Raw genomic sequence first — 26,546 nt, 5'->3', positions numbered from 1 at the left:
ATTTTCATTTTTGGTTGTGATCAATAACACAGCTCCTATCTCTGGCAACAACAGCCCAAAACACTAAGGGCTGGATCCTCTGTGGTGGTTGTCAAAATGGGAATATTTTGTAATCAATAGCGTGAGAGTCTTTCTCAGGAAGATTTGCATTGCAGAATCAACAGCAACAGTAGTCCAAGCCAAGCTGATGAAAGAGACAGTTAATCCCAAAGAGCCAAGTCCCTGGAATGTGCCCTACTCTGGGAGGGCATCACTCAGCTACGTGCATATAGCTGGGTATGTCTGGTGTAGCTGAAGCTGGTAATTAGCCAGAGATTGGGGCTTGGTTGGTGGTGGGGTTTTTTTGCCTAATTTTCTTTTTTTTTTTAAGTAAGAAAAACATCCACAGTTGTTCCACAGGAAAAGAACAAGTAATCTACCCACATGGAATATATGCAGTTGTCTTTGTTTCCTCCTTGCTTACTTTCACCTTCTGCTAGTGTAATTTGAGTGACAAGATTTTTCCAGACACCAAATTAGGATAAACTGCAGTTGTGTGCAAGAGATGAAGGAGAATAACTGGCAAGCTTTTAACAAATCAGGAATATGTGCACAGGGCAGATACTGAAATGCACAAACTTTGCACTGTTTTGCAAAAACAGCCAAAGGCAGAGCCGCATAGGTAGAGTCCTGCAGCTGTAGGGTGTCTGTGCTTCACTTCCCACTCTCCCCTTCCCCTGGAGGCAGCTACTGCTGAGCTGTGACAGCTGAGCTGCATGTGAAGCAACTCTTAAACCACTTGAAGTTTTCAACCTGACGTGTTAAAGCAAACTCCCCTTACCCAAGCAGGGGAGTGAAAGGAAGCCCAAGGCATGATTCTTCAGTGAAGTAAAACACCCCAAGTGACACCACATCCCCTGGTGTCTGAGGAGGGCCATTTGCACACATGAATGGTCAGGAAAGTCCAGGACACAGTGGTTTGCACCTGCTTTGCCCACTTGCACATGCCTCCACCCTGCCCTGTGCACTGAGGGACACGCTCTGAGTCACATCCAGTACAAAGTCAGGTCTGAGCCGACCGCATGTGAACGCTTGCTAGAAGGCAGCCTGTAAAACAGGCTTTCCTCACCACTGATCCTATGGAGCTACACACACGCTGGCAATGAAGCACCATCTCTGAAAAGCATCCCAAACACAAGCAAAAACAACAATGACAGTCAAAGCTAGAACCACATGAAACTACATAGGCAGGCCATATCACCTATGGTGTCTGAGCATCACTCGGCTCCATGCAAAACTGCTGACTGGCCAGTGCAAGGCCTGAATTAAATGAGTTTTAAGACGAGGTCCAGTCACTGACTATCTGCACTTTCCTAGACTGCTGCAATATAAAATGAAACAGGTCTGTGTTGATCATAAGTGAAGGTACCAAAACATGTCAACCCCTTGCGTGGTGCTTGGTAGAGCAGACCCAGGGAATGTTGCACTTCAGGGCACCTGGTTGGGTCTGACTGGCCAAAGCCATTTCTCTTGGCTCCCCAGCTGAACTGGCAAAGTTGACTTTTGCCACTCCAAGGATAAAAGACCAGAACTGGGACTGGCTCTTACCACTCAAGAGACCATAGAAATGGTCAAGCTGTTACAGGGAGCTGCCAGAAGATCTTGGAGAGCTGGGTATGCTATATCACCATCACAGGTGGCAGAAATAGCAGAGGTGGGAGCAGGGCAGTACTGTGTATCCTCCCATTCCAGCTTCCCAAGCTCTGCTCTAAAATACCTAGGAAAGCCACCACTATTCCAGCTGCTTACTTTGCACCAGTGACAAGCAACTTAACTGATCGTTCCTCATGTCTTCCTGCCTCAAAGCCCAGAAACTTCATTTCTCCTGGTGGAGGCAAGAACGTGCTTTTATTTCTCTGTCAGGCTTAGATAGGAGAGCCCAGATTAATGAGAAGAGCACAGGCCGAGTATGGGGCCAGGCACCCAAGCCATCCATTTGCAGGAAACCCAGCATGCCCAGCGCAAGACACCTGAGCACTGTGTGGAAGCTAAAATGTGGGGCTGGGAAGTTGTGTAGCTGAGAGGGATTTACATGGCCATGCCCTATGTGCTGAAAGCTCCCCCTGCTTATGTGCTGGAAGGGACAGAGTTCCTCCTGCCTGGCACAGAGCTGCCTCAGCCCTGGGCTGCGTGCTGCCCAGCTCGCACCTTGGCCCCACTTGGATTCACACACACCACACAATGCCTTCACACAGATATATTTATCAAGCTAAAAAAAGTTCTGGTTAGCGGTTGTGTTGGCTGTGAGGCTGAGTTGCGCTATCTAGGAGGGGAAAAGAGGCCACCTGGAGATGTAAAAATCTCACAAGCCAGCAAAATAAGGAGGGCAAGTATGCTGGTGGGAGGTTGGATATTTACTGGAGTGGAAGAATTCCAATACAGAAATGATTCATCTTCACAGCACGGTCCCTCCCCCACATAAAAAAAAATTCCTTTTACATATTTCCTGGAATATGTGATTGTACTAGAAGAGCATTTTATGCTCCTGTTATGAAAGGGAATCCAGTCCAGTGGGAGAAAGTAATTCTTGGAATAACTTCCAGTGAAATCAAGAGTTGTAACTGACTGACTTCAGTGTAGCAAGTCCTTGGGATATTGGTGGCTGCTGCAGTCATGTTTTTGTAGGCAGTCTGGATCTACAAGTTTTCCTAGTATAATAATTGCAGCAAGAACTGTGAGGTTTTGTAACCAAACTCGTTTATGCTGGCAAAATCCCTTCTTTGGATGATAGAGAGGTGACTTACATCACTTAATTTCTTCCAGTTTTTACTTGGGAGTTGCTGTTCTGTTATGTCTTTATGCTGTCTGCACAATAGGTATGAATGATTACTTCTGCATTGTTGTAACAGTACCTTTTTCTAGCATAGACAAACTAAAATGTCTAAACTATTTTATTTTTTATAATGCAAATATTAGGATATGGTTAGGGAAGAAAGAAACTACTGTCTTAAAACAAAGTAATAGATTGATGACCTACAATAGCCTGCAAGATAAATTCTGTGTGACAGCAAGAGAACAGAATTTACCAAAATAATCTAGATTATTTTCTTTCATTACTTTTATCATGATTGGGATCTTTATTTCCTAAGCAATCTCTATAAACATCTGCATTAACTTATAGCCTGTATATGTCTATTTTCATTTCTAAGATCCAAGTTAATCTTGTTTGCAGCACGCAAAGAACTTGAGCAGGATGTGATACCACTTTATGTCATCCCCACTCAGAAATGCAGTAGCCCTGCAGTATCACTGCCTGGCCAGCCCAAGGGGTAGCGGGACACCCACAGATTTGCCATTGCCAGTTTGACTGAGGATGATCTAAGGAACTTCTGGGAAGCAGATGTTCCCTGGTGCATCTCCTGGAAGTGAAAGGGAGCATGATAAAGAGAACAAAGTTGCAGGGGTAAAAATCTAAGCATGGGGAAATACAGCATCGCCTTGAAGGAGGGATTTCAGCTTGTATTTTGTCCTGGAAAGAATGGAGATAGGCTTGGAAGGTTCTGAAAGCAAAGATAAGCAGGTGTGTTTGATGGTTTAAAATCAGTGAAACTCAGTCTGTGCTTGTAGAGAGCAGCTTTACAATATTTCCCCATGTATGGCACGTGGAGCAAAGTCGCTCCACCTGTTGTGCACAGCAAAGAAACCTATGTGCATGCACAGAAAAATACCATCAGCCACAATATAAATGCACTTGTATATGTTGGGTTGAATTTTTCTCTTACTGAGGTAAGGAGATCAGTGGAAAGGGGTGACAAAACAGCAAGCAAAGAAAACAAATTTTGTAGCAGCCCTGTGAATGTATATGCAGCTTCAGGGCCAATGAGTGTGTGTCTCACAACCAGAGAAAGGATATTGCAGCAAGCAGTATAAAAGAAGGAGAGTCTGGCACAGTTTGGGCTATCAGGCTGGCTAAAAAAATGACTGTATCTTGTAGCTATAACCCAAAAATAGACTGCAAGACTAAAAAAAGCATGGATATATCAACAACTAAAAAGAGATCAAAAATGAAGCCCATAAAGATTGTAAGTCATATGAGATCCAGAACTTTAGAACTTATAAAAGAGAGTGATGAAAATTAAATTATACTAATTCACACTACCTAGTTTCAATCACCAGAACCAAAACAAGCAGACAGCTTTATTTACTGTTCTTTCATTTTTTCTGGGATGTACAAACTGAAGGTGCTGTATGCCAGACCTCCCATGCTTCTCCTATACAGATCATGTTTCCTGCTTGCACAGGCCTTTCTCTTCTGCCACCACCTCAAGTATGTGCTTTGGTGGCTACCTCAAAAAGTGCCTGGAGGACTGAAAAGGTGAGAAGCAAGAAACTGGCTGTGTCTGGAGGAACAGGCTGTGTGAATCCCACTGTGCAGGTTAGACATCTGTCTTGAGTTTGCAGGGTTTTACAAAGTATTTCACGCTCCACCTTCTCTTGCCCATGGGTTAGGATGCCCACCAAACAAAGCTGGTGTCTTGGTCTTGAAGAGATGGCAGCAGATCTGACTGAATAGGGACCAGCAGCTCACACAGGCTGCTGCTTAGCAAGTCTTGGCACCACCAGGGGTGTAGCCAGCTGCCCAGGGCATTTTAAACTTTACTTACAGACCCAGGACCCTTGGTTAAGATATATCCTGCTAAGATACTCTAATCTTTCATCTGATTTAACCCTCCATCCCTGCTCAGGGGTATTAAGGGTTTAGTTCAGCATTTGCAACAGGACCCAGATAGATGAACAGCTTAAGGTGAAAAGACAAGCTAAGCAGAGGGGCTGCAGCAGAGGCTGATTCTTGTCCCATCTGGGGAATACACAGAGCCCTGTCATTTGTGCTGTGTGCTGCTGCAAGCACTGGACATGAGCTGGCCCAGCATGAGCAGTCTCTGCATGAGCACACCAGGCTCAGGTGAGACAAGGAGAGACAAGGAAAGCCAGAGGAGAGGCAGGCAGGCTGCTGGGGCAGCATGGGGAAAGGAAGGGAGGGAACAGCTCTACCCAAAGCCCTGCTTGTGCAGTCACAGCCTGTCTGCAACCACAGCCATATGGACTGCAACCTCCAGCCAGACTGGCGACTCAAGTTTCCAGCTTGAAGTGTCAGTACCTCCATCCAATCCCATCCTGGCTGTTACAATTCTCCTCCTAACCATCACTACCCTGTCAGCAAAACTGTTTGTATGCTTCCCCTGCTCCTCTGCTATCAAAGTGAGCCGTGCTAGGTCAGGCAGCTGAAACACAAGGTCTGCCTATATCTAGTTCAATGCTAGTAAATAGGTCAAGGAAAGCTGGCAGGGTGTGTGTGTGCCTGAGAGCTGGGTTGAGCAGTAATCTCCTCAGCCCACAGACCTGGAGTTTAACACTGACAGGCACCTCTGTGCTGCTCTGCCCCATGCACCCAGGAGCTGGCTTTGGCTTTGTTCAGGGCAAGCTACACCAAGAGGGTGAGTCTAGTCAGAGGAACTCCAGATGTGCCCCACACTTTTTCATCCCTACATTCTCCTTGACTGCCTCTCTCCCCCGCTGGCAGTCAAGGAGAAGGTTCCATTGAGGCCCAGCTGGGGTCAAGCAGAGCCACCATGCTGCACACACTGCCAGGGGCACAGTCCCTCCCTCCTGGAACAACAGGGTGTGAAAGCAGAGGGTGGATGGTCCTGGCCATGCAGGGTGCAGTCCCTCTGCCTCAGCACACCAGAGCATGATGCTGCTGAGCTGCCTTCTCACACCAGCAGTTTTCATGCCCCTAGTTGCTTGCAGCTAGTGAGACATGGTTTTGGTGATGCTTTAAATGCTCAGATCTTGACTACTGGGGCCTAGCAATGCTCTCCTCCTAGGTGTAATACATATCCTGTGGTGTAGATGGGTTTGGGGTTGAGCTTATGAGAGCACAGAATTTGCAAGTTCTCACCTCTTCCTTCCTTCCTTCTCAAGCCTCTCAAATCAAGATGCCACAAACAAACCACTTTCGTGCAAGTGCCTGTACTACTGTTTTATGTAATTCAGAACTGCAAAATCACTTTCTCCAGTACCTTAGTAGGCATCAGTGTGAGATTCTCTGACAAGGGATCCAAGGAGACCTGGTGTTGACTTTTCTGTACAACAAGAACCTTTACTCTCTAAATAAGATAATTATCAAGAGGGTGTTTGTGCCCATTCTTGTTTTCGGGGACTCTCCTTTCTCTTTGCCACCATGACTCATAAAACTCATTAAGCCAGAGTATGCCTAGCAGAACATTAATTACACAGCAGTTGCAGGGTAGTGACGGAATCTACGTTTAACAGGCTGACAGCAAGATGGCTTTATCTACAAAGCTGCTTAGATATCAGTATAGCCAGTGCCATCCATAAGGCTGGCCAAGCCATACCAGGCACCAAAACAGCAAGGAGGAAGGTAAAATTTGTGCCAGGAGTAGGCTCAAGACACTAGAGATTTGCATAAACTGTCTGAAAACCTGCCTGTCATCACCATGTCTAGGGCAATGTGTGGAAACATTATCTGGTAAATCAACAGCCTTGCACTGCACAGTGACCTAGATAGGAAATACGATGCAAGAAGGGAGAAGGTGAGACTGTGCACTGTTGTAACACAAAGATCAGCTTATTTGCTGCTGCATTTACTCTACCTATGAGTTTAATAGTCAATAAACCACTTGAAAACAAGTTCTAGCCTCTCCCTTCTTTCTCAGACTCTCTCACAGCAATACAACATGCAGCCAGACTAATTTATGAACAATTTATTTCAGTAGTTAGCAAAATGTTAAGAAAATATTCTTAAAACCACTGTACACATGTCAGGTATGGGTGCACAACTTCAAGAGTACAGCCTTAGGGTGTCTGAAAAGCTGCTCAGAGAGATTACACCAACACTGGAGTGACTACTTCTGTCTTGTGTGTGTGTGAACAGGCTTGTTTACATGAAGAAGCCCTTTCTATTGGGGCCTTGGAGATTGCAGTAGATGATTCAGTTGCAGCAGCCTGGGATATGTGAGAATGACTTTGCTGACTGGAATAAAAAAGCAAAGGGAAGTTTTTGGGAGTTAATGCATGACACTGTTAGAAATCCCCTCCCATTTGTACATTTTGTCCCAATTACTTAGAAGCCAAACATGACCAAGTGATTTGTCATCAGTTTTGGTTTTGTGAGGTTTTTCTCCTTGTAATTTACCTTACAATTAGCAGTTTGTATCATACATTCTAGCCCATCTAAAGGGCTGGTCTTAAAATTCCACCATAAAACCTCAGCACACTAATAGAAGTAAACACTGTTCTGGTACAGAAAACACATCTCCCTCACCTTTAAAGAGATTAAGAAATTGTAAGCTTTTTTAAAGAAATTGTAGCTGGATGATTCAGGAAGGCAGAGGAATGATAGCCTTGTAGGGCAGTGGCTCAGTTTTCCTATATTATTATTATTTCCATGTTGTTTTTACATCAACAAAATTAAGGTTTCTCTTAACTCTGAAACTGCTGGCAGGAAGAAAAACATTTAAAGATTGCATACAAAGGTCTTTGAGATCAAACAATAACTTACCTATAGACCACCATTCAATATGCAGTCTGTAAGGAGGAAAATAGTTTGCTTTCATTTTTTCATTCTTCTGTAGACAGAATATTGCCTCCAAAATTAGCCTTGTTCACTCCAAATTAGTGAGCTTAGCCAAAATTAAGCCTCTTTTTTATATTTTCAGATTTTTTCCCCCCAAAAGTAACCAAACAAGTAATGGAGTATGCCTCTTTCAAATGTATAGTATACAAGACTTTGATATTGCTATGAGGCTGAGCTATCAGAAGTCTGAGCAAAATTTTCCTTTTTCAATACAATTTTTTGAAGTTATTTATTTAGAAAATAATACATGAAACTTTACCCAAACACAACTTCTCCCCCATATTTAAACTGTAGCTAAATCTTGGAAAATACAGTGTAGCTACATTTTGGAAGACAGTACTTTTTAATCTGCCATCACAATCAAGGAACTTCCCTACATTATTGAAAAGGGAGAGTGTTAGGTCAGACTCTTCTGGTTTCTGTAACAATCACCTGGTTTCTTTCTATATTTACATATTTTTTCAGAAACAAAATTCCAAGTGTTTTGCCCTTGGGACTTCGTCTAGAGTTATGTTTGTCATTACTCTCTCATATATTACCACACTCATGACAGTCCATCAGAAAAATTGAATAATTTCTACATGGTGAACTACAGCATTTCTAGCAGCATGTATTGCTGTATTCACTGGTCCCAGTGAAACCATTTCTCCATTTGTGGTGGGGAGGGAAGGATCCACTCTTCAGGAGTGTTTCTTGACTGACTGAGGCAGGCATCTTTTTTTGTTGTTTCCAGCTGATGGTCACTGTGGCTTCATTTTCCACATTGCTGGCAGTACTCTCTGTATAGCATCTAAGGGAATTTCTCCCTCCAAACACATTTTTGGGAAGAGCCTTATATCTTAATTATTCTCCTCTCAACCTGTCCTCTCACCTCATCTCACAATGAAGGGGATCCTGGTCCCCTTCCTGGTTCCACCACACTGCTCCGCAACTCTGGTCCCTCTGCCTCCATTGGAGCTCAGCACTCCCCCACACAACATTGCAAAACCTCCTCAGAGATGAAGACCTCCTCTATTTATAGAGCACTGAGGCTAGATGAAAGTTTCCAGAGAGTTTTCTGGAAGAGCTCACATCTAGCTGCTTTCCTTACAAAGGGAAACAAGCTTCCACCTTGCTTTAGAGCTTTACCCAGCTCTAACAATCACCGAACCTTTGCAGTACAGTATGTAGTGCACCAGGCATGTGTTTGATGTTATATTGGCATTTATGAACCTCTGAAAACTTTTCTTCCTGACATGCTTGGGGCAGATTCTCTACCAGGAAACCATATTCTCAATTGATTTTTGTCCTAGGTCTGTGATTCAGAGCTGTCTTAAGATAACAGAGAAGAAAAACTGTTTTTAGCTTTGTGCTGCAGCTTTTCCTTTAAAGACTGAGGCTGATATTTTAAAATCAAAAATAAGGTTCCATTAACAAATGCACTGCTGCATGTTGCTCCACAAAGATATGATTCAGCATTTTTTTACTCGTGTCACAAGTTAAATACAGAATATGCTTTAAAATAGTGGATAAATGGCTGTAACTGTAGCTAAAATAAGGTAGGAGTCAGGCTGGGTTCACAGGGGGGCAAATCCACAAACACAGTCTGCACATATACGAGCAAGCCATGTTCAACCTCTTGGTACAAAATACCCTGCCCTTTGCATCTGCTGATTCTCTCAATTCAGTTTCAAAATTAAAAGCTTCTCTTCAATCAGAGAAAAGAGAAAGTAGAAATGGATCAAGTTACATAATGTGAAGTAAATAAAAGTGAAGTTACATGACATGACTGAGTCAGCTTACTATTCTGACTTGGGTGGTCCTGCTTTTCCCTCCCAAACTCCTGGCCCTGCTGGTCCACACCCTCTCTTACACCACATCAAACCACTTGGTAAACTGATCCAACTTGTTAATCCAACAGAAAATACTCTCTTGAACTGACTCACCAAAGGGCTTGACAAGAGCGATGCCAAGGAGAAAGGCTCTGGAGGGAGCAGAACCACCCCTTCTGGTGGCAGCAACTCAACACTGTGTCTTAAGTGAACCACAAGTGAAGAAAGCCTTGAAGAAGGGCACGAGAGAAGCACTGAAAGCAAACAGAGAGGCATAGAGTAAGGGCACTGTGTCTTTGCAAAAACAGACATCACAAATCCCTTGGGATGGGACAGACACTGAAGGGTGCAATGGCAGGAGAGCAACAGGACACTGGATTGAGTTATGCATCAGAGGGGGGCATGGGAACACAGGCACTGTCCTGGCAGAAGGAAGCATGGCTAGTGACAGAAAACACAGTACTGAGCCACCTGGATTGCAGTGGCTCTTTGGGGCTCAGGCTCACAGTGCTTTTGTCTGCGTGCATCTGTAGCCAACCCTGGCAAAGGTGAGCTCTTTGGGGCAGATGTGCTACTTTGACAGTTTTAACAAAACCTGAGCTATAATATTGTATCTCCATTGTTCAAGAAAAGAGGGAGGATACCATTGTTCACTCAAAAAACAAACAAAATGAAACCTGTCCCCATTCTTCTCAAGGAACTGCCTCATCAAAAAAAAGAGAGAACAAAAATCAAACCACTAAGTGTTATTGAGGAATACCACCTAGTCAGTCTTATCAGCTCAAAACCTCACTCGCTATTATCTTTTCCTTCCTCTCTTAAATTACTGAGACAGGTCTCTCCTTTCATAGCAGCAGATCTTTTAAGATCACCATTTTCTTGCAATCTCCCCTACTTGCACAACTGCCTCTATAAGGGAAAGAGTTTAGGGGTTCAGAAACTATGCTAGTCATCTGGAGACAGGAAAAAGAAACTGTATTTTCACCCAAAGATAAAATGTCCAGGTTTTTAACAAATTTGTCTTCATAGTTTTAAGGAACACTTCTTGAGTTCCTCTCTTGAGCTCTGGGTAACTGTTCATAGGTAATCAGAAAAAGAAATGAAAAAGGTGGAGACTTTGTAACTCATTAAACAGCAAGATATACAGCAAGGCATGAACTGAGGTATTCTCAAGCTTCCCAAACCAAGGTACAGAGGGCAAACTGTCCTTGCCTACACCCCAGGGCATCCCTGTTCTCTTTTCCAAGTACAAGACCAGGCACTGGCAGAAGTATGAACTACGTGCCTGGCAGCCGAAAGACAAGGAAAGAGAAAATATGATGTGCAATAAATCAGGTACACACAAAATAATCGTGGCAGATCACATCATCCTAACACTGCTCGGCATTGTTTCCACCTTAATGATCTTTCAGCATGTCACCATGCTGAATCATGATGACAGAGAGGCAGGAAGCACATATCAGATGCAGAATGAACGGGTCTTTTTGTGATGGTGCTGCTATGAAGCAGTGGGCTTTCTTTATGTTGGAGTCTTCTGTTCTCACTCTGGAAGACTTCTCTGCAGAAAAATCAAGAAAAAATTCTGGAGCAGTTCAGATACATTTGACCTACATACAGATAAAACAGGAATCTCTCACTTTTTTTGCCCCCAAAACTGCTTATTGCTGTATCAGTGAGTGAATTTCAAATGGGTTTAGAGAGTGTTCTTTAAAAGTAATTTTCTGTTCATAACTGGACTTTAAGCACCCTGAGGGCCTGCTGGCTTGCTTAAGTTAGAGGCCAAAAAAGTACATAATTGTCAATCTTTAGCAAGACAGGGAGTTCTTTTCTAACCAGAGCCAGAAATACTCCCTCTGGAGAAATCTCACAAACAATGTGAAAAAAAGCTTTTGAACTTTCCATGGTACAAAGTTTAAAATGAGGACAAAACTGGAATGAGTTGGTCTTGAGGATTTTCTAAGCTATTTTGCATTTCCATAGCTTTACAGATACAGACATCTGGAAGCAGAATTTTCAGCTAAAAAGAAAAAAAAAAACATTGTTTTGTATTTCACTAGCATAATTAATTTTCCTTAAACATGAATAAAATTATTACAGTAGACAAAAATTTTAATATGTATAAATCTCTCTGGATCAACCCTAACCATATTTTGGTGTAATAAAAATAGGCTATATTCCCAGATATGAAGCTGCATATAATTTCAGACAGATTCAGGGACAGCAAAACCAATTTTAGTTAAACAGCCTGGAGGAATCTCATAATATTAAAGACAGTATTAAACACAAGTTTACATATAGTAATTGAGAATACTCCTTATGATTTAGTCCAATACTTATAAACTCAGATTATAATGGCAGGTTTTTTCTTTTAAGCATTAGACCATTATGATATTCAGTGATAAACAACTTATTCTATGACTTTAATTTCAGCAAAAACTTTTAGAGAAACTCTACAATGGCATCAACTAAGCAGAATGAAAGATGGTACAGGGTGCTGCAAGATTATTTTCAGAGCTCTAAGCCAAATTCTCTGTTGTCCCAAGGGCCCTATGCCACTTCATACTGTGGAAAACACCAAGTTCCTGCCATATCAAAGCCTGGATCTTGAAAAGTTCTGAGATCCCTTCAGTTGTGCTGCCCAAGTGACTTGAGGAGACCCTGTGTTTGGTCATGGGCTCCTCTGTAATGGCTGGCACTAGTCCTGCCAGGCAGTAATCCCACACCTTTCAGATCATATCTACTGGGTGACCCTTTCCTTGCCTTCCAGAAACAGGGGCCAGGGGAGCTATCTGAGAGATGAATAAACCATGCTAACCCTTTGAGTACCTCAGGAAAAGAGGGTGCATTCAACAAAGGAGCACTTGCATAGCCTTGTGGATGTACTCTGTACACTTTGTCCTGATTAGAAAGGAAGTGAGCTTAACAGAGAATCCAACTCAGACAAACAGTTCTGTCCTTTAATTTGGAAAATCTGCAACCTGTTACAGTTCACTTGCTAGTATGAAAAGCAAGCTTGAAAAATGGCACTGTTGAGACCAGTGAATAATGGTTTAAGTGGAATAGCAGCAGTCAGGGTGAAGAACATGGTGGAGTGGTCTGGGTGGAGGAGAGCAAATGCTACAAGCCCCTAAGTTCCGACTTTTAATTATGATGCTGTTGTGGACATGCATGTGTCTCACTGATGCCTGATGCTATCATCCACCTCAGGAGCACAGGCAGTTTCCAAGAGGCCTTCTGGCAGCAATGAAAACTTAGCCTGGAGTCCAAGCACTTTTTTTGCCATTCACAGTGAAATTATCTCAGCATGAGATTACTTTTAATTTAAACTTTATTTCTGAACTGACTTTGTAACCTCCTATAATCTTGTTACTCTGCATACCCCTTTTCCCTTCCCTGGGCTTCAAAGATTCTGTTTTGGTTGCTTATATAATTTCAGTGCTGCAGTACACAAGCTAGCTAAAGCATGCTATAAATGCAGCTATTATTACTACTTAATAAAAACAGAAGAGTTATTCATTGACCAAACCTTTTTTTTTCCCTTTCTAATAAACATATCAGATCCATATCTAAGTGGTGATAAAAAACTATGACCTTGCACTAAGTTTATCCCATAACATCCTCATCATGACTGGTATTTAATTTTAAAGACTTTTCATTGCATTCTCTGCAAAGCAGTATGTCTCATCATTACCTAGTTACCAGTAAAGCTTTTTTCCAACATTCACTGACACAGACAAGAAATTAGCTATCTTAGAAAGGCCACTTTAGGGGCCAAGTGAAGAGCAACCAGCTGAAAAAAAAAAAAAAAAAAAAAAAAGAGAAGGAAGTCCTTTCCTCCTCTGTTCTGGCAACCATCATATGGACCATTTTACTTAGTATACCACATGTTGCTTTTTGTTGTGCTTTGTCCTTACACTGTCTTTTAAGGCACAAGTTCTTTGGCAATGAATACAGTCTTCTATGCTTGGAAAACATTTCTAGCATGTTGCAAACACTATTGTAATATAAATACTCATTGTCCTCCTGAGTTTCCTTACCACCACTGCTCCTCAACACAGCTTTGTCACTTGTTTTACAGTTTTACATTAAGTTTTGTGTCACTGGTGTAGTGCTGCAATAATAAGGCAAATGCTTCATACACCCAAAGATGGATTTTGTTGAAGTTGGTATTTCTGTTAACCATGCTGTGAAACAGTATGATGTCAAGACAACCTGAAGTAGCTTAGCACATTAGCAAATGTGAAAACTAAGACCTTTAATTATATCCCAAAAGACATGTGGAAAAGAGAGGGGAAGAACAGAAGACTTTTGAAGCCAAATTAGCCTGTAAATTAATAACTATCATTAGATTTTAGCCAGGCACCATATTTGTGCCTTGGTCTCTTTCCTAGTTGTTTCATGGTTGGATGATTGAGTTTCAAGTCTGTGACTTTCATCTCCATTGTGTTTGCTGAAGGAGTACACAACAAATGCAAAAGATCTTTAACTCTTCAGTTTCTATCTGGCAGAATACCATTGTATGCATTTCTCAAGTTTTTGAAAATAACAGCCTTGACTCTGTTCTCATGTAGCCCAGTTTAACAATGCTACAAGTGCAAGGAAATCAGCTGAATTAATCTCTTCTTAAGGCATGCTAGAGGAATGCCTAAACCTAGTATTTTTGACATACCTCATATACCTATAGTTGAAGGAAAAACTCTCATTACACATACATAAAAATCTGTCCACTTCATGCACTGGATTTAAAACTTGGTTTTAGTCCACTTTCTTCTGCCCTTACCACAAAGAAATTACTAATCTGGAACTTTTAGTTTCCATCTTTTCCACTTCATTTGCCACCTTGTTTTTCTTTTGGTGGCTGCTGTTGTTTTAATTCTCCCTTGGAGCTCACTAGTCATATTCACCTTGAAATTTTATCCATTGGGCTTTCATGACCTTGTCCTCTGAGTACTCCTTTTGCCTTTCTAATGATTCACCCTGGTTTTCCTTCTCATTTTTCATGTATGTTCCACAAGGCACTTGTAGCCTTGGTACACTTTGTTTCTCCTGCATTCTTCATATAGTACATTCAGTGCCTAACATTTCTTGAAGTCCTATTAACTATGCCAATCAATCCTAAATCCAGTTCTATAGGAGAGATAAGAACTAAACAATTTTTTTATTAATTGCATGCATAAAGTCATGTCACTATAATACAAGTATATTGCAGTGTTACACCTCACAAAAGCCTGTGAGAAGCAAAAGCATTAGTATTCCTCTTCTACAGTAGCAGAGAACAAATCGCTTTTCCAATGTCATGTGAAGTCTTGTGGCAGCCTCTGGGTTCATTTCACCTTTCTACCTCAAGATCTGTATATTGGGTTATGTATTTTACACTTCTTGGGCTTTAGAATGCATTTGCTTAACTTACAGGCAGTGCAGACCAATGGCATGCATCGTGTCTCACCAGCCCAGCCCACACAGCAGCGATTTGCTGTCTCTTCACCAAATGGTTCTCTGAGAAGATGGATGGGAGAAGATCCAGCCCAGGAGGAATAATTGCTCTGCCTCACCACACGGCTCTGAAGCATCAATCGCTGTGTTGGGCTCTACTGCTGGAAACTCCACTTTCCTAAACTATACCACAAGCAAGCAAAGCCATGGTTAATTAGATCAGTGGAAGCTTAAACATCACCTCAGAGGAGTCCAGATGCCCATGTGGCTTTTGGCAACGGACGTGACTAAGCTGAGACCTTTGTCCCCTCTACCAGCACCGCTCTGCCAAACGAGCTTCCTTTTGCCTGCCAGGGACTTTGCCACGTTCATCACAGCACAGGCCCCAACTCCTGGGCTCGCCTTGTTTTGACAGCTACATCAACTGGCTCTTTCTTCCGGCTTTTTGCTTTTTCATTTCTTAATCACCTAGTCCCAGCCTTCACTACCACTCCGTTAGGTGGGACACAAGCCACGAGTTATTTATGGAGACAGCACATGTCTCTCCCGCTCTACCAGCTATCCGGCGGGAGTATTTTGAGGCCTACGGGAGTGATAAAACCTGGCTCTCCACTGTAGCCAGGTGCCGCCGCCGCCACCCTGCCTGTCATTGAAGCCACAGCGCCCAGCTTCCACGTCCCCCGCCGCTGCCCGGAGCCCCCGCCTCACCTGCGGCAGGCCCACACCCACGGCGGCGGCGGGCAGCTCGCTACCGGGGTCACGGGCACCCTCAGACTAGCGACCTGCCCAGCGACGACGGGGCGGCCCCGGCAGCACAGACCAGTGACATCCCCAGCAATTGCCTCATTGTCCCTGCCAGAAAGGCCGCACTGGTCATATCGGGAGAAGAGCGCCATCCCCACGAGATCCCTGCGGCCCGTCCGTGCGCCCACGACCGGAGCGGCGCCTCCGAGCCCCTCACGCAGCGGCGCGGAGGACGCGGCCGGCTCCGAGCCGGCCCCGCCCGCCCGGCCACTCCCGCCTGACGCGCCGGCGGCGCTGGCGGGCTGGAAGTGGCGTACGTGCACAGCGGGCCTCTGGAGTGGCGCCTCCTCCTCCTCGCCCCGGCAGAGCGGCGGAGGCGCGGTGGGTAGAGGCGGCGGCCGCGCCGGCCCGTGCTGCACTGGGCAGAGAGGCCGGCGGGGAGCGGAAGGCAGCCCCTCACCGCGCCGCTCCGCTTCCCCCTCGGCCGTTCCGCCGCCGGTGGGGCGGCGATGAGGCGGCGCTAAGCAACGTTAGCGGCGCAGGGAGGGCGGCGCGGGCCCCCGCACGCCGGAGGAGGCCGCGGGCCGGCCGAGGCGGAGGGCGGCGGGGGCCGCGGCGGTGCCGGAGCCGGGCGGCCATGATGCAGTAAGCGCTCCCTCCCCGCGCGGCCGGGCGGGGGCCCGCGTTAGCGCCGCTCCCGCCCGCCTCCTTACATAACACGACCCGGCGGAGCGGGGCTGCGGCGGCACCACCAGCGCCATGGCGAATGACAGCGGCGGAGGCGCCGGTCAGGGCGGCCAGGGCGAGAGCGGCAGCGGCGGCGGCAGCAGCAACAGCAGCAGCAGCGAGCGGGACCGGCAGTACTGCGAGCTGTGCGGGAAGATGGAGAACCTGCTGCGGTGCGGGCGCTGCCGCAGCTCCTTCTACTGCAGCAAGGAGCACCAGCGCCAGGACTGGAAGAAGCACAAGCTGATCTGCCGCGGCGGCGGCGCTGCGGCGGCTGGAGCGGCAGGGGGCGCTACCGAGCCCCACGGCGGGCACCCCCCGCCGCCCCGCGCCCACGGCGGGGCCGCGGCGGGCAGCGGCAGCCGGGCGGGGGTCGGGAAGGGCGCAGCGCCGCCGTCCCCGGAGGCCCCCGCCGAGGCCGCCCCGCTGACCAACAATCACGTCGCCGCCGCCGGTGCAGCTGCCGGCGGTGAGGCGGAGGCATCGGCCGGGGCCCAGTCCCCGTCGCCCTCCGGGGAGGCAGTGCTGCTCTACCGGGACAAGTCGAACCTGTACCCGGGCGGCGTGCAGGCGGGACCCGGTGCGGCCGCGCTGCGCCCCAATGGGCAGACCAAGTCGCTGGTGCCGCAGCGGCTGGCGCTGGAGTACATCGTGCCCTGCATGAACAAGCACGGCATCTGCGTGGTGGACGACTTCCTCGGCAAGGAGCTGGGCGGGCTGGTGGCCGAGGAGGTGCGGGCCCTCCACCACACCGGCCGCTTCACCGACGGGCAGCTCGTCAGCCAGAAGAGCGACTCCTCTAAGGACATTCGCGGCGACAAGATCACCTGGGTGGAGGGCAAGGAGCCGGGCTGCCAGACCATTCGGCTCCTCATGAACAGCATGGACGATCTCATCCGACACTGTAATGGAAAGCTGGGCAACTACAAAATCAACGGCAGGACGAAAGTGAGTGAGGGAGGGAGTTGGGACCCCCGGTGCCCGGCCTCCCCCTGCTCCTGCTGCCGGGGGGGCTGTGGCGCGGGGGCGGGAGCGGGGCCGCGGAGCCGGCGCTTCCCCGGTGCGGGCGTGTGTGCGCGCACGTGTGCGGCTGTCTGCGGGGCTGCGTGCGTGTGCGCACGTCCGTCCGGCTGTCTGTCTGTCCGTCTGTTCTGGGCTGTGCTGAGCGTGTGCGCCCGCTGCCGCTCCGCTTCCCGGAGCCGACTCGTACTTGGGAGTCGTGTCCAGTTCTGGGCTCCTCAGTAAGAGAAAGAAGCTCCTGTCTTCCTCTAGAGGGTCACAAAGATGATTAGGGGTTTGGAGTATCTCTGTCATGAAGAGAGACTGCGGGAGCTGAGCTCTTTTAGTCTAGTGAAAAGAGGATAGAATCTCATTAATGTATGTAAATATCTCAGGTTGATGTTAAAAAGACGGTGCTAGACTCTTCAGTGTTGCCCAGTGACAGGACAAGTAGCAGTCGCCATAAAGTAAAGCACAAGAAGTTCCACCTCAGCAAGAGGAAGAACTTCTTTACGTTGAGGGTGGCAGAGCACTAAACAGGCTGCCCAGGGAAGTCGTGGAGTCTGTATCTGGAAGCATTCAAAACCCACCTGGACGCCTTCCTGTGTCACCTGCTCGAGGTGACCGTGCCTGGGCAGGAGGGTGGGACTGGATGATCTCCAGGGTTCGTTTCCAGCCCTCACAATTCTGTGTCCCACGCCCGGCCGTGGCGGGACCCGCAGCCCCAGCGGGCCTGGGCCGCAGCCGGGACGGGCGGGTTGCTGTCCCGCGGGCAGCCTGGAGATCGCTCTCTGCTGGGAAGGTGCGAAACGGTTTGTTTGCAGGTAAAAAAGGTGATCTTATTTATGTGCCTGCGTTTTGTTAAAAACCCCTTGACCTGGAAGCTTATCCTCTAGGTGATGAGCATTGAAATGGGAGTTCTTCCGTGTTCTCCCAAAAAACGCGGGTCAGCCAGCTCTGCCCAGCTGTGGGAAGCAGGGGATGGCTGCGGGGTGTCCCGGCAGCGGCGCTGGCTGAGGAGGGTGGAACCACTTGTGCACAGCGTTTGTAGGCTAGCATAAATGTGCCGGGTTTTGGTAAACCTTGGCTCAGGATGTGGCCTGCCAGGTGCAGGACTTAAAAGTGTGGTCAGGAGACCCGCACCAGTGAGTGAGTGCCCCGGTGGCACAATAAACCCGCGGGTTACAGTGAGGTGTTGTGGCAGGTAGTGGAATCACAGCCATGGAGCAGGGTGGCTTTGGGCAGAGTTTTTATTTTACTCTCATTAAGTCACTTTTCTACAAAAATCTTACTCTTTAGCTCTATTTTGAGACCAGAGAACCGAGTCAAAATCTCCTATTGTATTAGCCTAATTTGCGATTCCCTTCCAGTCCTTTAAATAAAATTCATGCCCTTGGTAGAGAACTAGTAATGAATATTCATCAGTATCTTTTCAGTTTAATAAAAAAAAGAAGGGTGAAGCCCCTTCAGACTTTGCTACCTCTGTTAAAGCATAAGGAAGCCAGTGAAATGGTAGGAGTCATCCTGCCGAGGTGGTTGCACTGTCACAGATGGACTGTTGTTGCTGCAGCTGCAGAATCTCAGCTGGTAGGAAGCTGCGGGAGGGAGGGAGGAAGGGAGAAACTGGACGGCAAAAAACAGCCCTGGATTTGTTCAGGGCACGGGAAACTCCCGTGATAAAGAAAAGAGGGTGGGAATTTTTTTTTTTTTTTGTAATGCTGTCTTTGCATTTCTTCAGTTGAAGCAGTACTGTGCGAAAACATTTCAATGGGAGCATGGTGTAGAGTCCTCATAGATTCCTGCAGGACTTTTCTAAGCCAACTTATCTTTCAGGCAATCTTAAATCTCTTCAAGGCTTCAAACTTACACTCTAAAAATATCAGTGGTTTTGCTGGATTTCAGTTTTATGCAGCAAAAGGGAATGCTGCTTCTGTTTTTCTGTGCAGTGGTATGCTTCTGTAAAGAATAGGTGCCAAGACTTTTGGAGTTGTAATCCTCAAGCACACCTGTAATTCCTGGATCCCACTGTATTTTATGTTCGTACTTGGTTTTTGAACTCCCTCTGTTGGGGGATCAGAACAGGTGTAGGGATCAGATCAGTAAGAGGACAATACTTCACTCCTTGGTGGCACAGAAATGCATTACTTTCTCTTCTCACTTTCCCTTGTTTATTTCCCTGCAAAAGTCAGTGCTTTTAGTGTGCAGGAAAGCTCAGTTCTCTAAAATGCCAGCAAAAGCAGAATGAAAACTGTCATTCACTGTCAACCTCAGAGTTGAATAAACAGAAACAGATGATACCCAGAGTATCACTTCAAATAACTTGTATTGTAACCATACAACTTGTAACCCATTGGTGGTGTTGGCATTGAACTTGCCATCACTTCTGTGGCAAGTGTCTGTTGAAGTGCACTTCATCTGTCTAGAAGCAGTGTAGGAAAAAGCAAGAAGAAATTGGTCTGAGGTGTGTATATATATATGTATATATATATATATATCCTGAATCTCTTGGCTTGTAAACCTGCCTGTCAGGGAAAAAGCTATGTTGTGTTAATAGGATCTCATTCAAACATTTACATTCACCAAGGCCAGTCCACTATGGCAAAGAATGTGAAATAAGGTAAAATGTTGGTTGTGACCTGAGATTTTATATTTTAAAGTCTCTGGTATGTGTTTTCTCTAGGTTACCTGAGCCACCTAGAACCGATCTACTTAAACTGGTGTGGTTTTACCTAGTCCTGAGTGTCAGCAAATTACTCTCCAGCCTGAAAAATATAGCACTAGTTATAAACTAGCCAAGTACTTCTGAGGTGTGTGGAGACAGCAGCAAGTATAAGAGAGTGGCTAACTGTTTACTCATCTTGGAAGTCCTGACTTACTGCATTCCTTGCTTTTGTTCTCTCTCTTTCCAGACTGCTTCCTTCTTTTCTCTAGCAGACTGTGGCACATACGTGCATATTTGAGCTCTAGTGTCTTTCTCCTACTTCCTGTTATTTTCTAGTTTTTACTTCTTTCATCTTTTCATACATTCTCCTTTTTTTCCTTTGTCTTATCAGTTGCCACATTTGTACATGCATGTATTTCTGTTTCTTGCCTGTCCTGTTCTTACATGACTAGTGGAGGTAAAAGCGTGCTCATCAAAATCAGGAAAAGAAATCCTCCTGAATCTCACCCAGCTGAGATGGTTTTTCCTCCTTCCCCATATGGAGCGTGAAGAAGGGGTTAGGAGTGGTGTCAGGTTCACAATCTTTTTGCTAGCTTTCTCTTTCCTTTGTTCTGGACTCTGTGATCTGAAGCTTACATAATTTACTGGTCCTGGAGTAATACTGTGACTTCCCAGTTGTGGACTGGGTTCCTAATAATCACCATATAACCAGACATCTGATCCATCAGGTGTTCCTCTTTCTGTTCACCATTACACCCAGTGCCAGCTATCTCCTGAGCCCTGACCTCTGCCTTTTCTAGGAAGGACATTAAAATAGACAGTTTGACAGGCCTTCTTGCATCCCTTTAGTTTTTCCTTCATTCCTACTTCTAGAAACCTGTCTGGAGACCAATCCTGTTCAAATTGCTGCATTTTAATGCTCTCCTTTCTCTACTAGTATGCTAGTGACACCCACTGCTTCTCAGCCACTTGTAGGTTAAAAAATTGCTTTGTTACATATTGTGTAAACTTGCTTTTCTGCTTTTTCTGGCAATTATTTATTTCTTACTCTGGAGATCCTGGAGTTTTCTGAAGACCTAGGATTCAGACTAGTCTGACTGTGACCTATTAAATTAGATTCTTTCAAAGTTAGTAATGCTACGTTAGAAAATAATTCTCCAAGAGTGAGTGGATTTCTTGTACCTTGCTGTTAGCTTCTGTATAAACTGGACAGAAGAGGCTCTCTGCTCTTGCCACTTATTTATGTTGCAGCTTTTCTACAAACATGTTGGATTAATGTTACCAAGGAAAAGTAAGACTTATGGGTGTTCTTTCCACTGTATCTTATTCTACAAAATATAACTGTAAGCATGTGTGGCAATAAGAAGACAAATGAAAAATAAGAGGGAGTAAGAACTTGACAACCAAGCAGGACTGGAAACTGTGGTAGAAGAAAGCTGATCTGCACACCTGCCCCTGTGATTGCTTTTCTAAGTCCTGCTCTGGTTGAAGAACCCAAGAGCTGAGACTGGAGATCTGGGCTTAGGAATGTCTGTAAAGTGGGGGGCTTTCCTTCCATTTGCTTGTGGCATGTGTGATTACATTGATCCTCCTGTGTCATTCTGGAGATCATTTCACTATCACATCTTGAATGTATTTCTTGGTAGAAAGCTTACTGATCTAATTGGTTCCTAGTGAATGACCTCATGTATGGCTTTAAATTTGCCACTGAGTTGTGGGAAAGTCTGGATCGGTCTGTCTCCCAGTACTCACTTGTGTTGCTTGACCTTGATACAGAACATGACCAATGCTCGTCCTTATCTGTTGGTTGTTTCCCTGACAGCAGCACTTCTGTTGGTGATGTTGTTTTCTTGTAGATGACTGTGCTGTCTGCAAAGGATTGTGTGGTGATCCATGGATACACAACAGCCCACACATGGTTCTTGGAGATACTCAAATCCCTGTTGGAGTAGAGCCCTGACATGTGATGACTATAGTTTTCGATTTCTGTTCCTTATATACAAGCCTTTTGGGTCCCAGGTGAAGGAGGTGATCAGAAGAGTGACTGGGGTTTCTCCTGCAAATGATCTTTTGATGGAGAAGCTCAGCAACATCCAGAAAAAACTCTTGTTTACAGCCAGCTTTAGCATTGCTGAGATATTGACAGGTTCTCCTACTAGAGAAAATTACAGAGATATGCTGGTTTCTGAGGGCAGCTGTGTGGTGATTGCACCTTCCAAGTGTGGTATGAATATAGTGTGTCCAAGGGTGGGGAGCACCACCTGTGACTGCTAGGACTCTGCACACCCCCTGTGTGTTAGGCTGTAGTTCAGTGAACATTTTGGGCTGGCACCGCTGGAGTAATCACTCTTCTTTGCCAGCACAAGTATTTACATGGCCATCCTGTGAACTGGTTTGGGGAACTGATCCATCTGAAAAATAAACTGGCAAAAGAAGTGCTCCTGGTTCAGTGTTCCGATGTTTGTGCTGGCACAGAGGACTGGCAGATGGTGAGACTTTCTTTCAGCAGCAATGCAAATTTATGCCAGTTTCAAGTGTTTGCCAAAACTACAGCCTTAGTTCAGAACTTGAGTCTGATTCTCCCAAAATTTGCCCTTGAAAATTCAAACATAGTTTAAGAAATCTTTGCTAGCTATGTATTTTTTTTCTTTCTTAACTTTTGTCTTTTTGCTCTTCTGTGTTCCGTGTGAAACTTGGTTCTTGCCATCAGAAGCACATAGTCCTGTCCTCCAAGAATCTTTCTTACACCAATTTTATTGCTCGTCTACCCACCAGGTGATCCCATATAGCATGTACAGTGGAAACATGTATTTTCTCCAAATAAAAACTGATTTCCCCCATGCTCCCAGCTTCAAAATCAACCTGCTCTTAAGCTTTATTGGCCGTTCCTATCCCTTATTCTAGAGTTTTATTAGCATCAAAGATGTTCTTGACCTCTGTTTCAAGAGAGAGCTGGATTGGTGTCATTTGCCATGAACAGTGTGCTGCAGCTTGCTTTTGTTTGCTGCTGGTAAGGAAGGTTCCTGCTCAGCCCCATCCCCTTGTGCCAGCTCCAGTCCTTGTTCTTCTTGCTTTTCCAAGCCATTTTTGTCTGTAACTAGAGTTCATGTTTTTAGTTGTTACTGTTCTGGAGATGAGGAACCTGTGGCATTGTATTTGTGCTCCTCGGTGATTTTGTGACCCTGTGGATAATTAGTTTTTTCCTGTCAGTGATATCAATGACTTTTTGACCATGTTGCTACTTTGATGTTCTGTGCTGTCTCTTCTGCACAGAATGGGCTCATTTAATACTGCCTAAGAATCAAGTGGGATGCTTCTCATCATAGCTGTACAGCTTGAGAGGAAGAGCTGTCTTCCCTTCCCTGTGGCCTCTTGGACTGAAATTCTTTGCAAGTGATGTCCTGCCAAGTCATAGGACTGTCTGAACAGCAGTTCTCAGATCCCTGGGTTAGTTGTATCAGTAACCTTGACTGGTTGGTTGAGAGATGTTTTCCTTTTTTCTAAATGGTGCTTAATTTCTGAATGGGCTGCTAGCTATTTCCTGAAAAAATAAATTGGCAGCATATTATTCTCTTCTATGCTATTTACCATGTTCGTTAGATTTGTAATTCAGTTGGATAGCCTGTCTTGATTAATATCTAATGGTTTTTAGCTTGAACAGGCTAGGTTGCTATTGGACTTTTGCAGGATGCTCTCTTTCTAGTCACTTCTGTGTTCTGTACTGGGTGCTAGTACATATGTTTGTACCTCTAGGTATGTACATAGTGTCCTTGGAATTTAAATGAAGGCTTTCTCCTGCTGCAGAAAGGAAACTTGTTATAAAAGGGAAACGGATACTCTATATAAAGCAAAAATTTCTTCTTGCCTATCCAGAGACTAAATCGTTTCTCTTTAGGCTCCTTAGAGAGCTCTTGTACAAAGACAACACTTTTTTCAGTTCAAAAATTAATTTTGGGACTGTTGTGAGTGGGTTGGTTAATGAATTCTTCAGTAGGACACTCGTGGGGTTCCCTGGCTCTTGTGCAGCTGTATTTTGTTACTTTGCAGTGGGGGACTGACTGCAGACAATGCAAAGACTGTACAAGTGTTTTTTGGAAATCAGCATATTCAGATTATATCAATTCAAGTTCTTTATTCATTGGCATGTTTTTTACACTCCACTAAGACAACAGTATTTTGAAAGCAGTATTTTTAGTGAATAGAACAGAGTAATTTGACTTTGCAGTTAGTACTGAGTGAAATAATCATTATTTATGACACCCTTTTTGTCTTCTGCATTTGGGACTCACTTAGACCCTTCAGAAGGAGGACTAATGCTAGTCTTTGAGGCTTCTTGGGAAAGTCATTTGGTGCTGATGAAATCCTTGTAAACTCCTTTGAGGTTCTGAAGGTTGTTGGTTAAGATGGGTGGTCAGGCATACTTCTAGTGCAGGCTTGTGCCAGAATTAGCTGGTAAGTGGCAGTCATAAGCTTCAGGTCAAAATCCACTCGCTGTTCCAGGGCAGTGTCTGTCAAAAATAGAGCAATGCTTTTATGCACGTAACAGCTGCTTACACTAGAAGACTTTCTTGTTCTTTGGTATTTAACTTAAAACTGCTTGAGAGTATTTTTGTTAGCACATGATGTTATAAATAGGAATGGGGCAGAAATGTGTGTGCCTGCACGTCTGGGCAGAGGTTGTGTGTGGAGGTAGGGTGGTTATCGATATGTTGTGTGTGTAGTGCTCTGATAAAGAGATGAAGTCCTTACCTGTAGGGTAACTAATGAGGCCTATAGAAAAAGGTTATTTAGTACCCAAGGATTAATTTTGTGCATTAATATAGGCTCACACCAGCTCAGAGCACATAGTTTGATCATGAAGGCATTCTGCATTGTAGAAATTATGTACACCTTTGAGGAGATGATGCTGTGTCACCTCCATGTGCTGCGGTGGGAGCAGAGCCTGAGACTGCCTTGCTTTGTTTCAGCAAAAACAAACATGATGTTGAAAATGATACAAAGATGAATGCAGTGAGGGAGTAGTTGTTTTTGGGGTTTTTTTTGGTCCTAGCAGGGTAGAGGAATTGTTGCATTGACTGTCAAGTTAAAAAATGTACTAAATGCTGAAGACATTAGGGCCTTATATGTGTTTGCTTGGTTTGGTTTATTTTTCCTGGGTTTTGTTTGTTTTGTTTGATTTGTCTTTTTGTATGAAGATATTTTAAATCCATTTCCAGGAAGAGCTTGTATTATCAATTCACATCAATTTGTTCCGTTGATAGCTTGAAATTCTTGGTGAGTTGGCAGAAGCTATAGGATTCTCTGCTGGGCATAGCCTTGCTGTGGTTTGCTGCCCTTCTGGTATGCCAGGGTCTGTTATCTTCCTGCTTGAGCAGGTCAGACTCAGCAGTCAGCTGCAGTTACATAGTTTATAACAGTCTTGACATTGCTAGTCAAATGAAACAAAAATGTTTCAATAGTAGTTTACCTGACAGTTGTGATAATGTGGAATTTAAATTGCTAGAGATAAAAAACTTGTCCCAACTTTGAGGCAGCAATCCTCATCATAAGTTCTCCATACTGTGAAAAAGGGATGCAACATGTGTAAGGTTTCCAAAGTAGTTTATCATTGGCTAATAACATATCTCTCTTGTTGCTGCTCTCTGTCGTGTTCAAGCATCTGTTCAAGCAGTCAAACCTTGCCATGGGTGCCAAGATCCCTCAACAGCTTCTGTATTCAAACAGTGTGTGGTCTGTTCTCTGCTGAAGGCATTGGGCCCTTCCAGTTTCAGTGGTTGCTGCATTGTTGTTCAGGCAGCTGGCATGCAGCCTTACTGCTGTGAGAAAGGAGACTGTGGCCAGTTGATAAGGGCATCTTAAACTGACTCCTTTTCAGCTGGCACACTGGATGATGCCCAGTGAAATAGATGCTGGCTGAATTGTACCTCTGTTTGGCTTAACTGTATTTGTGTGTGCTTTAGCCCCTCTATGACAGCGCATCAGCCAGGCAGTAGCACTGTTCATAGTGGTGGATTGGTGGATTTGGTCTTTCAGGTCATGCAGGGAGATGCTGAGAGAGCTGGGGCTGTTTATGTGGCAGAGGAGAAGGTGTGAGGGGACCATACCAGTGTTTGCAGATACTTGAGAGGAGGAGTGAAGGAGTGGGACCCAGACTCTTGGCAGCAGTGCTCAGTGGCAAGGCAGTGGGAATACTGAGATGCAAGAAATTCCATTAAAATGAAATAAATGCTTGTTTCATTGTGATTAAACAAGAAGCAAGTTGCTACAGAGGTTGTGGAGTCTTCATCCTTGGAGATGCTCAAAACCTGATTACTGGCCACCCAGCTTTCTCTGGGTTACCCACCTCTCAGCAGCGGGCTGGACCATGTGATCCCCAGAGGTGATTGCCAACCTCAGCACGTTCATGAAAAAAAATACTGCAGTTTGAAATGGAAAAGATACAAAACAAGCCAAATTTTGCAATCTGGTAAAATATTTTTTCCAGCAATGGCACTGTCACTATAAGTCCTGCTTATTGCATCTCTGAATGAAGTTA

At 45.1% G+C, this 26,546-nt stretch overlaps 1 protein-coding gene and 1 long non-coding RNA gene across 2 annotated transcripts in view; one reads left to right on the top strand and one right to left on the bottom strand.

Annotated features, from left to right (window-relative positions):
• Nucleotides 1-6,859: 6,859 nt before the first annotated feature.
• Nucleotides 6,860-15,825, bottom strand: LOC131556278 (uncharacterized). The gene is made up of 4 exons (XR_009274592.1): nucleotides 15,589-15,825; nucleotides 9,562-9,701; nucleotides 7,562-7,587; nucleotides 6,860-7,033 (listed from the first exon to the last, which is right to left on the bottom strand). It is a non-coding gene; the product is annotated as an uncharacterized LOC131556278 (long non-coding RNA).
• A 182-nt stretch (nucleotides 15,826-16,007) lies between these two features.
• Nucleotides 16,008-26,546, top strand: part of EGLN1 (egl-9 family hypoxia inducible factor 1) — a 34,291-nt gene continuing 23,752 nt past the window's right edge. Inside the window, exon 1 of the mRNA XM_058802902.1 lies at nucleotides 16,008-17,298. Within this exon, the coding sequence (XP_058658885.1) occupies nucleotides 16,384-17,298 (915 nt within the window). The 5' untranslated portion in view covers nucleotides 16,008-16,383. The remainder of the gene's footprint in view (nucleotides 17,299-26,546) is intronic.

The sequence above is a fragment of the Ammospiza caudacuta genome, chromosome 3, assembly GCF_027887145.1.
Source record: "Ammospiza caudacuta isolate bAmmCau1 chromosome 3, bAmmCau1.pri, whole genome shotgun sequence".
Taxonomy (NCBI): domain Eukaryota; kingdom Metazoa; phylum Chordata; class Aves; order Passeriformes; family Passerellidae; genus Ammospiza; species Ammospiza caudacuta.
This window is presented reverse-complemented; position numbering and strand designations above follow the sequence as displayed.